This window comes from Engraulis encrasicolus, chromosome 11, assembly GCF_034702125.1.
Source record: "Engraulis encrasicolus isolate BLACKSEA-1 chromosome 11, IST_EnEncr_1.0, whole genome shotgun sequence".
Taxonomy (NCBI): Eukaryota; Metazoa; Chordata; class Actinopteri; order Clupeiformes; family Engraulidae; genus Engraulis; species Engraulis encrasicolus.
Genome location: NC_085867.1, coordinates 54,676,163 through 54,691,162, shown reverse-complemented (window position 1 = coordinate 54,691,162; position 15,000 = coordinate 54,676,163). Strand labels below are relative to the sequence as shown.

Here is a 15,000-nt window from a genome sequence, read left to right as displayed (position 1 = left end):
GTGTTTCCTTGCTTAAAGGTGTATCCACCATTTTTGTCTTTTTGCATTTTTTGGGGGAAATTACTGTTCAGACCTCCTATCATCTATGATTGAATTCTTGCCATTCAAATATTTTGAGAACATACTTTTTAAACCTATATAAAAAGCATTTTGCAATGCATTGCTATGGAATGCCCAATACAAAAATGTAATTTCCCCAAAATGTTCCAAAATGGATATACACCATTTTGCAATGAAACTCTTCGTATCAAGCTTGTCATATTGTACCTCCCAAACAAGGATAAAACCAAAAAAGTTTTTGGCAAACATTTTTCAATTTTGGTCCTCAGAGTCTGGTTTTCGATGTCTTTGTAAAACCATCAACAGATTTCATGACAAAAAAGAAACAGGACACTTCTCAAGTTCAAGTTCAAGTTTATTAAAGCCAAATCAACAGTAAGACATACAGTTGCTAGGAATGTCTTTTGGTTTGCTCGCAAATTTAACAATACAAATACACATAGCTAAGGCAAAGACATGAAAAAAAGAGGGGCCATAAATAAACAGGGAATTACTCATACAAGTAACCATTGAAAAGTGCAATAAGACATAATACAGTACATAGTGCAAGGTAGGCAAGAGGTAGAAGGCCAGGCAGTGGAGTGGCTGTAAAATGCTAGTGCATGTTCAAATTCAAGTAGCGGATGGCTTGTGGGTAGGTGCTGTCCCTAAAATGTGTGGTGTTGCATGGGAGGCTGCTGTTTCTTTTCCCTGATGGAAGGTGTGTGAGTAGAGGGTGTGCTGGGTGCGTGGGGTCAGAGATGATGTTCTTGGCTTTCCTGGCTATTCTGGTGTTGTAGTGTGATTTTAGAGGCCCTCCGTACCACCTTCTCCAGTTGTTGCTTATCCTGGCTGGTGGCACTGCCATACCAGACCAGGATGGAGAAGGTGAGGACGCTTTCAATTGTAGCTCGGTAGAAATGTATCATGCTTGTCTGACTGACTCCAAATTTCCTTAGCTGTCTGAGGAAGTATACTCTTTGGTGGGCTTTTGAAATGATGTAACTGATGTCCAGGTTCCATGACAGTGACTGATGGATGGTGGTGCCTAAAAAACGAAAGGAGTCAACCCACTCCACTGCCTGGCCATTGATATAGATGGGGGTGTGCTGGCCTGCCTTTTTCCTGAAGTCCACTATGATTTCTTGCTTTATACCCAATATATATACCCAAAAATGCCTTGAGCATAATGGAAACCAGTGGTCCACCAGAATCAGAACCTTGAGTCCAGATCAATCAGGTGGCAAATGTTTGTGCTTCAAGATCTGTGTTTGGAGGTAGGGTGCGCACATCCACAGGTAGTTGTCCAGGTGCAAGATAAAAAGTAGTAGGTAGTGTGATGAAGCGGTCTGCACACTGTGTATTAACTCCAAAAATACTTTATTTCATTTAAACATATGGCAACGTTTCGATCCAACAGAGGGATCTTCCTCAGGATCTTCCTCAAGATCTGCAATGCTAGCCTGATAAACCAGCCTAAATGGATTGGATGTCTAATTTAGGCAAAACATTTTGCCGTCCAGCAGTTGGCGCTGGTTTTCCAGGCTACTGCAATGCTTTTTCCTGCTATGCTGTCAAACAACTCGTCCTTTTTTGTGTGTGCGTGTGTGTGCATGTGAAGTGTGTGGGTGTGAGATACGGTAGACAGAGAGAAGGATAGGTCGATGAAAGCAAAGATAGGTTGGTTATGAAAGCACAGTAGTGGAGTCTAATGTCATCCAGAACACAATTTACAGGATTCGACCTGCACTCGGTCTATCTCTAATGATAGGCCACGTGTGCACCTAAGAGCCATGACTGAATATAGGTCTGATGCATGTATGAGATTGTGGTGTGTGTGTGTGTGTGTGTGTGTGTGTGTGTGTGTGTGTGTGTGTGTGTGTGTGTGTGTGTGTGTGTGTGTGTGTGTGTGTGTGTGTGTGTGTGTGTGTGTGTGTGTGTGTGTGTGTGTGTGTGTGTGTGTGTGTGTGTGTGTGTGTGTTGCATCCATCCTTGGAGTCACTCAATGGAAAATTGGTTTGGTTTTTGTTTCCCTCACGATGCTCCCCCTCAACAATGCTATTTATACAGGTGTCGTCTCAGCCGGGCAGAGACAGAGAGAGAGAGTGAGGGAGATACAGACAGACATAGAGAGAGAGATTGAAAGAATGCAGGCAAAAGCTCTGCAATCTCTATTCAAATGGAGAAGCCAAGAGGCTTATAGCGCCGCTCTTCATTATCGTGCTCCTCTAGAGAGAGGGAGAGAGAGAAAGAAAAAGAGAAAATCTTTTTCAATCATGCGTGACTCTTTTGTCTGGCTGGCTCATCCGTTGCATCAAGCTCTCTATCCCTCCATCATGGAGGCCACCACAAAAGAGGGAAGGATAGCGGCGGGATTGCAGCCATTGTTGGCCACACACACACACACACACATACACCTAGGCACACACACACACACACACATGCACATCAAGACAGACACACACACACACACACACACACACACACACACACACACACACACACACACACACACACACACACACACACACACACACACACACACACACACACACACACACACACACACACACACACATCAAAAAGCCTTGGTGCACCAGCACATCAGGGCACACACACACACACACACACACACACACACACACACACACACACACACACACACACACACACACAGCCTTGGCGTACCAAATCGGCACATCAGGTCCTTGGTGGTCCCTAATTGTGGTTGCCTTGTGGGTAAAACACGGCTTTTTTATTTGTCTCCGGCGGTTGAGACAATTGTCAGTTTTGTCGTCCGACATCGCCAGCGCAGCTGTGCCTCAGTGAAAATTAACATTTTAATTCAAGGCGCCGAGAATAATGGGACCCTAGATTTCGTCTGTCTTTCACTGTGTCTGTTTCTCTCTCGCTCTCTTTTTTTGTGTGTTTCTGGTTGGAAATCAAACTCAGTCAGCAGTCACGTCAGCTTTGGCAGAAAATATGGGACCAGATGTTATCTATCAGTGCAAGCGAGCATTTTTGTATTGGGGAGGGTTGGGATGTTGGTGGTGGTGGGGTGTGTGTGTGAGGGGGTTGGGAGTTCTGGAACGCTGTGCACGGCTGAGAGATGGTTATCTGATGAAAAAGAGTTTGCGGCAGCATCTCCTTCTGTTTTCCAGGTGTGCAACTACTAGCACTCTGAGGCCCTGTGTTTCTGTTACAAACGTGCATCTAGATGTTTTTCCTAAATGTGTCATATTTGGGGCATTGCTCTTGACACATATAAAGACCTCTTGCAGTTGGAAGCTACCCATTATGGAGGTTTAGTGTTTTTAGCTGTTGACAAGTGGCTCTGGCTGCCCCCCTTGTATTTGCTCCTTGTTCAGACACCTGCACAGAATTCCACTTTTCTTTAGTTTTCTCGGGCTGTGATAGTGTGCTCATGTTTCATCGATTGCAGTGAAACGGCACCAGTAGTACACTACTAAATGCGTCAAGAGGAAAATAAATCATGCTTGACACCCATATTTTCCCTTTTTATTTGGAAGGTGTGTTGTTTTCTTCTTTTGATCAGTGTCTTTGTGTAATTCTACAGTATGAACGTCTCCTGTCCTCACAATTCTGTGTTGTCTCTGTTTGTCTATTTATTTGTCTAAAGTTAGTTTCCCTTAACTATTTTTTCCTCCAATCTTTCCTCATACACTATGCTCAGTGATAGCGTTTCCTGTGTTTAAGGGTACACCCATTCCCATGGATTATGTTCAGTGAGGTGGTCATTTGTGTGGAACAAGCACAGGGAGAGTGATGCAAGGACATCCTGAGTTGCCATTCGCTGCAGTCGTTATACTTTTTCAGGGGCCATTATGCAAAAATATTAGACCTCCGAATGTTTTGCAGTGCCCCATTCAACGTCAGTAGGATATTTATTAGCAGTCTCAAAAGCCATGTAGTAATCAGCATGTTGTAATAAGCAAGCACCGTTCCTTTGGTGCAAGTCGCGATCTCAACTCTGATTTGTGTTGTGAATAAGCTGAGAGAGAAGGATGCAGGGTCCCTTACTAGCCATCAAGGGTGGCCATTGCACAGAAATGATTACACCTCTGAACGTTTACTATGGGACATTCAAAGTCTGTTGGACATTATGGTTGAAAAGCTGTATGCAGATAGTAAATATAATCAGTAATGTGCTTGTGCGTCTGTGTTAATATACCCTGGTCTGCTCTCTGCATCCCCCTCCCCTTAGCAAGCTTAACTCTGAGCTGAAACTGATTTGTCTTTAATGATACATTGATTTGACTTTAGTGATACATGATTTAGAATTGCCATTGAGACAACTATCTTTGAGCAGTTAGATCTCTGAACGTTAGCAATGAGCCGTTCAAAGCCAATGAATCGTTATGGCTAAAAAGCTGTATGGTAAGTGTGTTGTGTTTGTGTGTCTATTGTGGTTGCATCCTGGTCTGTTTTCCCAATTTCCCCTCCTCAGATGCGTGTAGTGACCTCAGAGCTGAACGTTTGCAACAGAACAGTCTGCTTAAAAAACTGTACTGTATAGTTATAATAAGTAGGTTGTGTTTATGTGTTAATGTACCGTGCTCTGCTCTCCATCTCCTCCTCAGACGCGTGTAGTGACCTGAACTCGGAGCTGCAGCGGGTGCTTCTGGGGCTGGAGAGCGTGGTATGCGGCCGCAAGAAGAGCACCTGCAGCCTGTCGGTGGCCGAGGTGGACCGCCACATCGAGCAGCTCACCACCGCCAGCGAGCACTGCGACCTAGCCATCAAGGTACAGCAGAAGTTAAAAGCCCATACATCCAAAAATGTCTGACCTGGGAGCAGGACAACCAAATGACAGGATCAAAATGAGAAAGTCTGCTTCAACCAGGATTTTTCTGCTCCCACTGTTTTTGGCTTTTCACCCGAAACATTACACAAAAAAACCTCTTGGGTTTTCATCGGAAACATTACGCCAAAAATGTGGGAGCAGAAATTGGGAGCAGAAAAGTCCTGGTTGAAGCAGACTTTTTAATTTCATCAAGGTACTCATCAAGGTACAGCAAACACACCACCACATCTCCCTCTCGGGGAGAATACAGTCGAATGTAAAATATCTGCCCCTCGGCATGGGGAAGGTCTTGGCTTGCATTTGGTTTGGATGTCTTAAGCCCTATTCCGACGGGACTAGTTTTATGTATGGACATGGGGAAATGTGATTTTTTATCTCAGGACGTCGGTAAAAGAAATGGCCGATTCGGACTGGATTGAAATATCTTGGTAAACAAACAGAAAGTAGGAGGGGTTACTCATCACGCACCTGTGACTGCACTTGTCACGCGCGTGCCAAGTCCACAATATAGACTATTATTGATTTTTGAGCACATTATTGCGGATCCATGGAGGCTTTTGGTCCCGTGGAACAATTCTAATGATTGCTTGTTGGTTTACTAACCCATCAAGATCCATTCTAATGCGTATGCATGCGTGTCCTTTCATTTGGAGAGAACGTTTGACCATGTTTGATTTTGAAAGCGAACACAGCTTGTACCAACTCGTGCGCTTAACCAGACATCTTTACATAGGGTTGCATTCGGACATAATTTGTATTACCTAGGGTAATTTTTCCGGACCATTTTACAGTAGGTAAAACTCGCGGTGAAGATTACCCGACATACTCAGCTATCTTTACCGGACTGACGCATTTGGACTTGATTACATTTCCCTGTTATTATTACTTTACCCCAGGTCCTCCCATTAAACTAGTCCCGTCGGAATAGGGCTTTAGCCAACAGCACCAGTGCAGCTAAGGTGGCCATGAGAGTCAGATACTTCTTGATAGCTTAGAATCAATGCAATATTCATGTTGCGCCCTAATAACTTGGGCAATGTTTGTTCCCAGTAGTAAAGTGCACAATAATCTCACACTTGAATAAAAGTAGACTTTTATATTGGTATGAAAGTGGATCATTGTATCTGTGTGAAAGTGGCCACAGTAAAATTCTGGTAGTAGTAATATTGGGACAGGATGGGAAACGTGAAGAGTTAAGAAGGATTGGATTAGAAAGTGACCTTGGCTTGCACTTGGTAGGCATGTCTTAGCCAACTGCAGCAGTGCAGCCATGGCATGGGGGTCCTTTTTTCTGGGTTAGTCTGAGATACTCTCTGAAGGCTAAGGCTCAATCCAACATTAGTTCCATGTTACACCCTAAGAATGTGGGCAATTTCCTCGATAGGATAATTGTCTTGTTTTGAAAGTGGACTGTTGCATCCGTATGAAGGTGGACAGTTCTATTGATAACAACTGGGCAATGGTATTCGTACGAAAGTGGACTTATATCGGTCTCAAAGTGGGCAATTCCATGGGTCTCAAAGTGGACAATTCTATCAGCATGAAATTGGACAATTGTGTCTGTATGAAAGTGGACTGTTCAGTCAGTATGAAATTGGACAATTGTCTCTGTAAGAAAGTGAACAACTTATGTATCCGTATGAAAGTGGCCACAGTGAAATTCAGTTCAGCACGTGCAACAGCATGTGGCAATGCTAGTCCATCTGATGAAGAGAAATAGCAGACATCTGGAATTGCTTTTGAAGTATGGCCTGGCCTCTTGAAGTATCGACTAAAATTAGCTAGATGGGCACAGCCAGAAAACCGTCACAGACAGGCCTCTCCTCACAGTTGAAGAGGGAGCGTTCTGGTCCATCCAGATGTGATTCTCTGAACTTCAAAGCCCTCCAGTCAGAGAGCTCAAGAAGGAAGACACGGTGTACCGTGGCCCACACCAAATCGCACAGGACAGCCAGAGTTGTGTAGCACGGTGCACACACGCTTTGAAGCCCAATCCCCAGAGTAGCGATAAGCGATGAGCAAAAAGGCACACACACACACACACACACACACACACACACACACACACACACACACACACACACACACACACACACACACACACACACACACACACACACACACACACACACACACACACACACACACACACACACACACACACACACACACACATCCTTTCAACCCTTTAGAATTGTCTCGTGTTGGCTAAATGAAAGGGGGGAAAAGCTTTCGCTGGCCAAAATGACATTAGTCAGACCTCTCTAGGCACACACACACACACACACACACGCACACACGCACACATGCTCAATCTCTCCGTCTTTCCTCTCTCTCACTTTTCTGTCATTGCCTCTCCGTTATTTAATTGGCTTTCCAGGATCAATATTAGAGGTAATTTCCTGGCTGGCGCAACAAAACGGTCTGACTCACCTTTTCAGACAAAGTCAGTGACCCTTTCATATTAGTGAGTCATTCATTAGGCCACTGATGAAAGCCTTGGTTAATTCAGCACCACAGTCCCTTTCAACAGCACTTCAACTCTCTCCATTTCCCCCTGACTCCATTCAACACATCCGCACTGATATCAGAAAGGAGGAAAGAGCTTTGAGGAAGGTTCCAGTCCAAACACATAAAAACGCACACTGTACTGTGCACAGCACACAACCATGCGCACAAACACACACATGGGCACATACACACTCAGGCGCCCACACACATACATTTAATAGGCATGTAGGTGCACACAAACACACACACACACACACACACACACACAGGCATGTACACATACACATGCCTCTGTCCCGCTGCCATGTAGTTTCTCAGATGCTTCTGCTGTCTCTCTGGGACGGTTCAGGGACAGGAGGCTGTAATTGCTTTGTGAGCGCCAAGCGCTGTCCCCTGGGGTAGGGTTGGGGAGTGTGTGTGTGTCCTCTCTCTCCCTCACCCTCTCTCTCTCTCTCTCTCTCTCTCTCTCTCTCTCTCTCTCTCTCTCTCTCTCTCTCTCTCTCTCTCTCTGTAGCGGACATAGAGGGGTTGGGGAGGGGTTAGTGGTGGTGGAGCTGAATCAGCTCGTTTTCCCGTTTCCATCAGGAATGGATGGTGTGTGTGTGTGTGCGTGCGCGTGTGCATGTGCCCATACGGGCGTGTGTGTGTGTGATTGTTTCCATCAGGAGTGGTCCCGGCCCGGCTGGCTTTGTTAGCCACATCATCTGTCAGACAGTAGAGTCGAGTCGCTAATCCTAATCCCATTAGCCATCCAGATGAGGAGGAGACCACGACCACACAGCAGCCCTCTCAGGACAGAGGAGAGAGAGAGAGAGAGAGAGAGAGAGAGAGAGAGAGAGAGAGAGAGAGAGAGAGAGAGAGAGAGAGAGAGAGAGAGAGAGAGAGAGAGAGAAGGATGAAAAGGAGACAAAGGGACACTATGGAGAAAGTGTAAGCAAGAAGAGAAGAGAAAAAAAGAGAAGAGAAGAGAAGAGAAGAGAAGAGAAGAGAAGAGAAGAGAAGAGAAGAGAAGAGAAGAGAAGAGAAGAGAAGCAGACGGCCTCCCAGTGGGTGAAGATGCATGGGCAGGCCAGTGTCTATTTTGGAAGCCTTTAGCCCCCCCATCTAAAAATACACACAGATGGAACCAACATACACACAGATGGAACCAGCATACTACCAACATACATTGATGAGTGGGGAGGTCCCTACCCAAACCACTATAAACCACTAAACGTCCTACTAAGCAAAACAAAAAAAGCATACTCACAAGTTAATATGGAATGAATGTACTTTGTATAATCCAGCCATTGATTGGGGTGGTCTCTGCTCACACCACTACAAACCATGGCCTCTGCTCAGCACTAAACAAAGCAAAAACTAGACAAACAAAAGTTAGTGCAGAATGAACATACTTTGTGAAATCCGGCCATTGATGAGTGATTATTACACCAGGGAGGTCTCCACTCATGCTACTACACACCCTGTCCCTGCTCTCACTGAACAACAAAAGACACACACACAGAAGTTAGTGTGGAACGAACCTACTCAACATTGTGAAATGTCCGACCATTGATGAGCGTTCCATCCACTGGGGAGGTCCCTGCTACACTCTTCTACACGCCACTCACATCATCACTGTCCATCTTAACCAGCTGTGCGTGGGGGTCCTAATGGCCATAATGGGCCACGTGTGAGCCGTTCGGTGGCGTCCAGACTGCGTCCCAGCTGAGCCATTCGTAATGGACTGCAATTGTGAGTTTTTCGGCGGCGGTCCGGCTGTATTCTGGTTTGTGTCCGGCTATGTTCTGGTTTGGGTCCGGCGGTGTCCCAGCTGGGCCATTTGGAGTGGCTCCTCGCTGCTGGCGTGTCTCTGAGGTGTCATTCTCAGCACTGATGGAGCGGCCCGACTGAGACGGTAGCAGGCCAGCCGCCACGACTCCTAGAGACCATTTAGGCACCGCCAGATAATCATCACTTCAATTAGGGGGAAAATGGCAGACAGGGAGAGAGAGAGGGGGGGGGGGGAGAGAGGAGGAAGGAAGAGAGAAAGAGAGGACAGAAAAGACACGAGATGGAGGTGGGAGAGAGAAGGTGAAAGAGGGTGAGCGGAGAGAGAGAGAGAAGGAGGGGAAAATGGGGGGGAGACAGACGCCAGGCTGGTGGATGATGACTGTAGAGGACTTCAGGGAACCGCCCCACACTCAGCCTTCCCACTGATGGAGAGAGCAGACAGAGATGGATGTGTTGGATACAAGGAATAAAAAAAGAGAAAGAGAGAGAGAAACAGATGGACAGGAAAAGGAAGAATGTAAGAGAGGAGCGTAAGAGAGAGGGGAAAAGAGCAGCGGAGAGAGGGAAAGAGGGATAAGATGAAGACATGGAGAGATGGAGATGGAGATGGGGAGACAGTAACTGACTAACTGATATGGAGATCATGATGAGGAGGGAAAACATTAGACGGCGTAAGTGCCCACTCCGAGACAGACAGAGGAGGGAGAGGGAGAGTGAGAGACAGACAGAGAAAGAGGGAGAGAGGGAGCGTAGGCTTATTGATATGGAAAGCATGCTGGCTCTGAAAAGGAGGGAAAATTAGATGAACAGAGAGAGAGAGAGAGAGAGAGGAAAGAATGAAGCAAGAAGAGATGGGGAGAAAGAGGGAGGGATTGAGGGAGAGATGAGTGTATGGGATGTGGGTTGAGCAGGTGGTGGTGTTGATATTAGCGGAGAGGCCTGGAGCTATTGCAGTGTGCTCCTCTCCAGCTCCCCGTCTCTCCAGGCCTCCCACTGGGGGATACATGCCTGTCAGACAGCCCAGACACCCAGCTTGGCTTTCTGCTGTCTAGCTAATACACACACACACACTGACACAATCATGCTCGCGCGCGCACACACACACACACACACGCACACACACGCACACACACGCACATACATGTGCTCAGAACCACAGTCCAAAACTAGTAGATAGACTACATATCTATCCGACACACGCAAAGCAATAATGGAATACATTCTTTAAATGAGTATATTACGGGTATCTCCTGTGTGCGTGCATGCGTGCGTGTGTGCGTGAGTGCGTGCATGGGTGTGATTCAAATAGTACCATATGAGCATTGTAGACTCTGGGTGGCTATTGCATACAGTATTTCTTCTTCTACACATTATATATTTGTGCTGTACTTATATGGGCATGTTTTATAGAATGTCTTTTAGATGTGGAGATTCACGATCGTGCTGAAATGTGTGTGTGTGTGTGTGTGTGTGTGTGTGTGTGTGTGTGTGTGTGTGTGTGTGTGTGTGTGTGTGTGTGTGTGTGTGTGTGTGTGTGTGTGTGTGTGTGTGTGTGTCTGTGTGTGTGTGTGTGTGTGTGTGTGTGTGTGTGTATATGTTTGTGCAGATGGCTGATTTATTTCCTGTTTTAAGTGTGATCTATATCTCTGCAGGTTTTATTGCTTGTTATCTGTGCATGTTTTACTGCATGCATTTTAGATGTATATAGATTTATGATAATAATGTATTGCTATCTGTATGGCTGTGTGTATTTGTGTCCATGGTATGCTTGTACTGCACATTTCGACGTATGTGTGTGCTGTGTCTCAGTGCATGTGTATCTGTGTGTGTGACTGTGTGAGTGTCCACGTATGTGCAAGCATGCATTTGTGTATGTGTCTGTGTGTCTGTGCAGTTGTGTACACAGCACAGTACACAGATAGGAGAGGAGATTGAGGGTTCATTGGGCCAGGACCTGTATACCAGTCTGTCAGCGTCACATGTACGCATGTGTGTGTGTGTGTGTATAAATGTGTCTGTGTAGATAGTAGAGGAGGTGGAGGGAGAGTCACAGACACAGAGACACACACACCGTGTATGTATGCACATGTGTGTTTATGTGTATTTATTCATATGTGTGTATTTTATGTGTATCCGTACAGACCGTGGAGGAGATCGAGGGAGCCCTGGGCCGGGACCTGTACCCCAGCCTGTCGGAGGAGCGCGGCCGCTGGGAGAAGGAGCTGGCGGGGCTGCGGGAGGAGAACGAGAGCCTGACGGCCATGCTGTGCTCCAAAGAGGAGGAGCTCAACCGCACCAAGGCCACCATGAGCGCCATCCGAGAGGAGCGGGACCGACTCAGGCGACGGGTAGGTCACAGGGGTGTGCGTGTGTGTGTGCGTGTGTGTGCGTGCCTGCCTGTGTGCGTGCTTGCGTGTCTGTGCATGCGTGTGTGTGTGTGTGTGTTAGAGAGAGAGAGACATTTGCATGCACAGAAGAGTTATGTTTCCGCTATGAGGTTGTGTGTGGAAGACGTAGTTTTTGTGCTCAGAGTCCCATCTCACGCCCATGACCCCTTCACCCTCGTAACCTTTGACCCTCACTGCTGACATCAAAAATGACCTTATTGGGTAGGCGTGTTGTTGCATAAACACAACAGATGCTTTTATAAGTTCTTCAAGGGCAGCAGTGAACAATTTAATAACGCTCATCATTAATGCGACCACAGAAGTAACATACATATAAAACTGATTGAATCAGTAAATAAATATTGGCTCCCAGGAACCAACAGCAATTCCTGCCCAGCCATCCAGTCTGGTACAGCTAATGAAAAGTCTGATGCTGGCCACTAGTTAAGGACATTAGAGCGGAATCAAAAGTGCTTCTGTTTAGATGCCGGAAGGGTGGGTTTGGTAGGCTGCTGCTACATGCTCTAGAGTTCCCTTTTTAGATCAAAATGGCTGGATCTTCAGAGTACACACTGTTCTATGATCCGTGTAGCTTAAGGGTTATTCACTAGGCTGCAGTGAATCAGGGTTTTCCAGTCGCAAGCAACCAATGTGTCTTGGGGAAACGCTCCACGAACATTAAAAAAAACTCTTCACCGCTAGTTATTGAAATGTGCCAAGCCACACCGCAATACATGCGCACACGTGCACACACACACACACACACACACACACACACACACACACACACACACACACACACACACACACACACACACACACACACACACACACACACACACACACACACACACACACACACACACACATAGTGTGGCCTCTGTTCTGTGTCTTCCACTTAACAGGCTGCCAGGAGAGGTTTAATATTAGTTTGAGGAGGCAGGCGCTATAAAAGCGCTCTCTTTAATCGTGTTAACAGCCTCAGGGGTGCTGTATGTTATCACACGCCACTAGCCTTCCCTTCCGTCTGACTCTGGCCTGGACTCCCTCCACCCTGACCTGGGTATAGAGCACCACCACTACCGCCACCACCACCATCACACCGCACCACAAACCCACACGGAGCAGTAACCCAATCCACCGTGACAACGCCTGTCCATTCTTGAGCACGACTCATAACCTCCTGTTGTGATTGGCACACAGTAAGGGATTGGGAATGAGGGTTTTTTTTTTCTCTGGGGTTTTCTGGGTTTGGGCTCTGTGCAGGTTTTATATTATATTATACTGTATTTTTTAAGAGATGGCTACTCGCTGAAAGGCTCCAGTTGTGGGCGCCGGGCTCAACAAGTCACTCAGCAGGGAGTCAGACCAGGCTAAGGCAGCTCTGTTGTGGGCTGTGCATGTGCATGTGCGTGCTCGTGTGTGTGTCCGTGTCCGTCTCCATGTGTGTGTGCGCACATGTGTGTGCGTGCATGTGTTCATGTTTGTGTCTGTGCAAGTGGATAATCTCCATAGGATAGAGTCAGCCCAGGCACCTCTATTGTGGGTTGTGTGTGTGTGTGTGCGCATGGGTGCTGTCTGCATGTGTGTACATGTGCAAGAGGGCAGCCTCCATAGCAGCATGGCACTGGAGATGTAGCGTGGCGCTGCCCTCTGTGAGCCAAGAGATCCAATCCAAGCGAGCAGCTCCAGACGAGCCCCGGCCTGTAATTTAGAAGGCGGGAACAAGCAGGGTTCAAAGGCCACTGGCCAGACAGAACTCAAATGTATATATATCCACCTCTGCTCGGTCTGCACATGGACAGCCAAGCCCACGGCAGGATGCACATTATGATTTGGAATTACGACGGATTTATTTAAGCCCGCTATAAAAGGGACCAGATGGTACAGCCATGCGCTTTTGAGAGACGGGAATGGCGCTACCTATTTTCCGGAATCCCGATCATGTTTCCGGAAGCGGAATTCCATCATCATCAAGTTAAGTGAGGGAGGATGGGGATGGGGTGATTCCAAAAAAAGAAAAGAAAGAAAACAGATAGGAGAAAGACAAGCTCGACCAAAATGGCTTGGGAAGAGGATCGATCGGGCCCACCACTTTTAGTCACCTAATCAAATCAATCGTCCTGCAAAGGTCTGCCGAGTTGCACAGAGGTGGAACACAATTAGAGTGCAGAGGCTCTCACAGAGGGGAGCGGAGAGGGGAGGGAAGGGTGGAGGATGGGAACGTGTGTGTGTGTGTGTGTGCGTGTGCGTGTGCGTGTGCGTGTGCGTGTGCGTGTGCGTGTGTGTGTGTGTGCGTGTGCGTGTGCGTGTGCGTGTGCGTGTGCGTGTGCGTGTGTGTGTGTGTGTGTTTAGACTGATGGCTGCTGATGATGCTGAGACAACACACATACTACACACACAAACTCACACACACACACACACACATATACACTCGACACTACACAAACAAGCACACACACACACACCACCCAAACGCACTTCCTCAACTCAACATCTCCCAAAAGTATGACTGGGGGAGGGGGGTAGAGATGGCAAAACAGCGGCAGAAAACGGATGTAGGGAAGAGAAACGACAGAGGAAAGAAGGGTAGAAAAGAAACAAAAATGACCCTGGCTGGAACACGGGCGCACGGCACCTGTTTCCCACAATCCCCCTGGGCTAATGAAATCTGTCCGGCGGCAGACTAATTGGACAAATGCGCTGCGTTACTTAAAGGGGGAGAGAGGTGGTGGTGGGCACTGGGGGATGGGGGGGTTAGAAGGGGGTGCAGGCCGCTCTCCTCAGAGACTAGGGGCCCTCGCTCAGGCTAGACCTTAATTGAAATGGATTCTCATCTCTTCTTTCCATCTTCCCTCTCTCTTCTCCATCTTCTTCTCTCTTGCTCATCTCTCTCTCTCTCTCTCTCTTTCTCTCTCTCTCTCTAGTATCTTTCTTATCTTTCCTTAGCTCATCTGCTAGACATTTTCACTCACCCACTCTCTCACCCACTATCCATCACTTCTCTCGCTCTCGCTCTCTCTCTCTCTCTTCCATCTATCTCTGTCTATCCATCTCACTTTGCCATTGACTCTCCCTCTTCTCTCAATCTTTTAAGTCAATCCCCCCTCTCTCTCCCTCATTTTCTCATCCTAATTCTACCCCTTTTTCCTTCTTCCTATAACACCAGCTATTTTTGATGTTCCTCCGTTGATCTCTCTTCCTTCTTCTTCTCTCCTTTTCAACGTCTCGTCTTTTCTGTAGTTCCTACTCTGATTCCATCTCTCCTCCCCTTCCCACAATCTGTGTTTGTTCCTCTTCATTCTCTTTCTCTTCTTACTCTCATCATTTCTATCACACGCTTTCTCTCCCTCTCTCTTATTCTCCTGAATTTCCCATGCTGTGCGTCCCCATGCTATGTGTGTGAGATAGGAGCCCCATATTGCACTCTGCCTATCTCCAGTCCTCTCAATCTTTTAGGTCTAT

The 15,000-nt window shown here is 47.0% G+C and overlaps 1 protein-coding gene across 1 annotated transcript in view; it reads left to right on the top strand.

The window, feature by feature from the left end:
• Positions 1-15,000, top strand: part of mcc (MCC regulator of WNT signaling pathway) — a 185,073-nt gene that overhangs the window by 95,861 nt on the left and 74,212 nt on the right. Inside the window, exons 7-8 of the mRNA XM_063211016.1 lie at positions 4,641-4,804; positions 11,290-11,496. Of these exons, the coding sequence (XP_063067086.1) occupies positions 4,641-4,804; positions 11,290-11,496 (371 nt within the window). The remainder of the gene's footprint in view (positions 1-4,640; positions 4,805-11,289; positions 11,497-15,000) is intronic.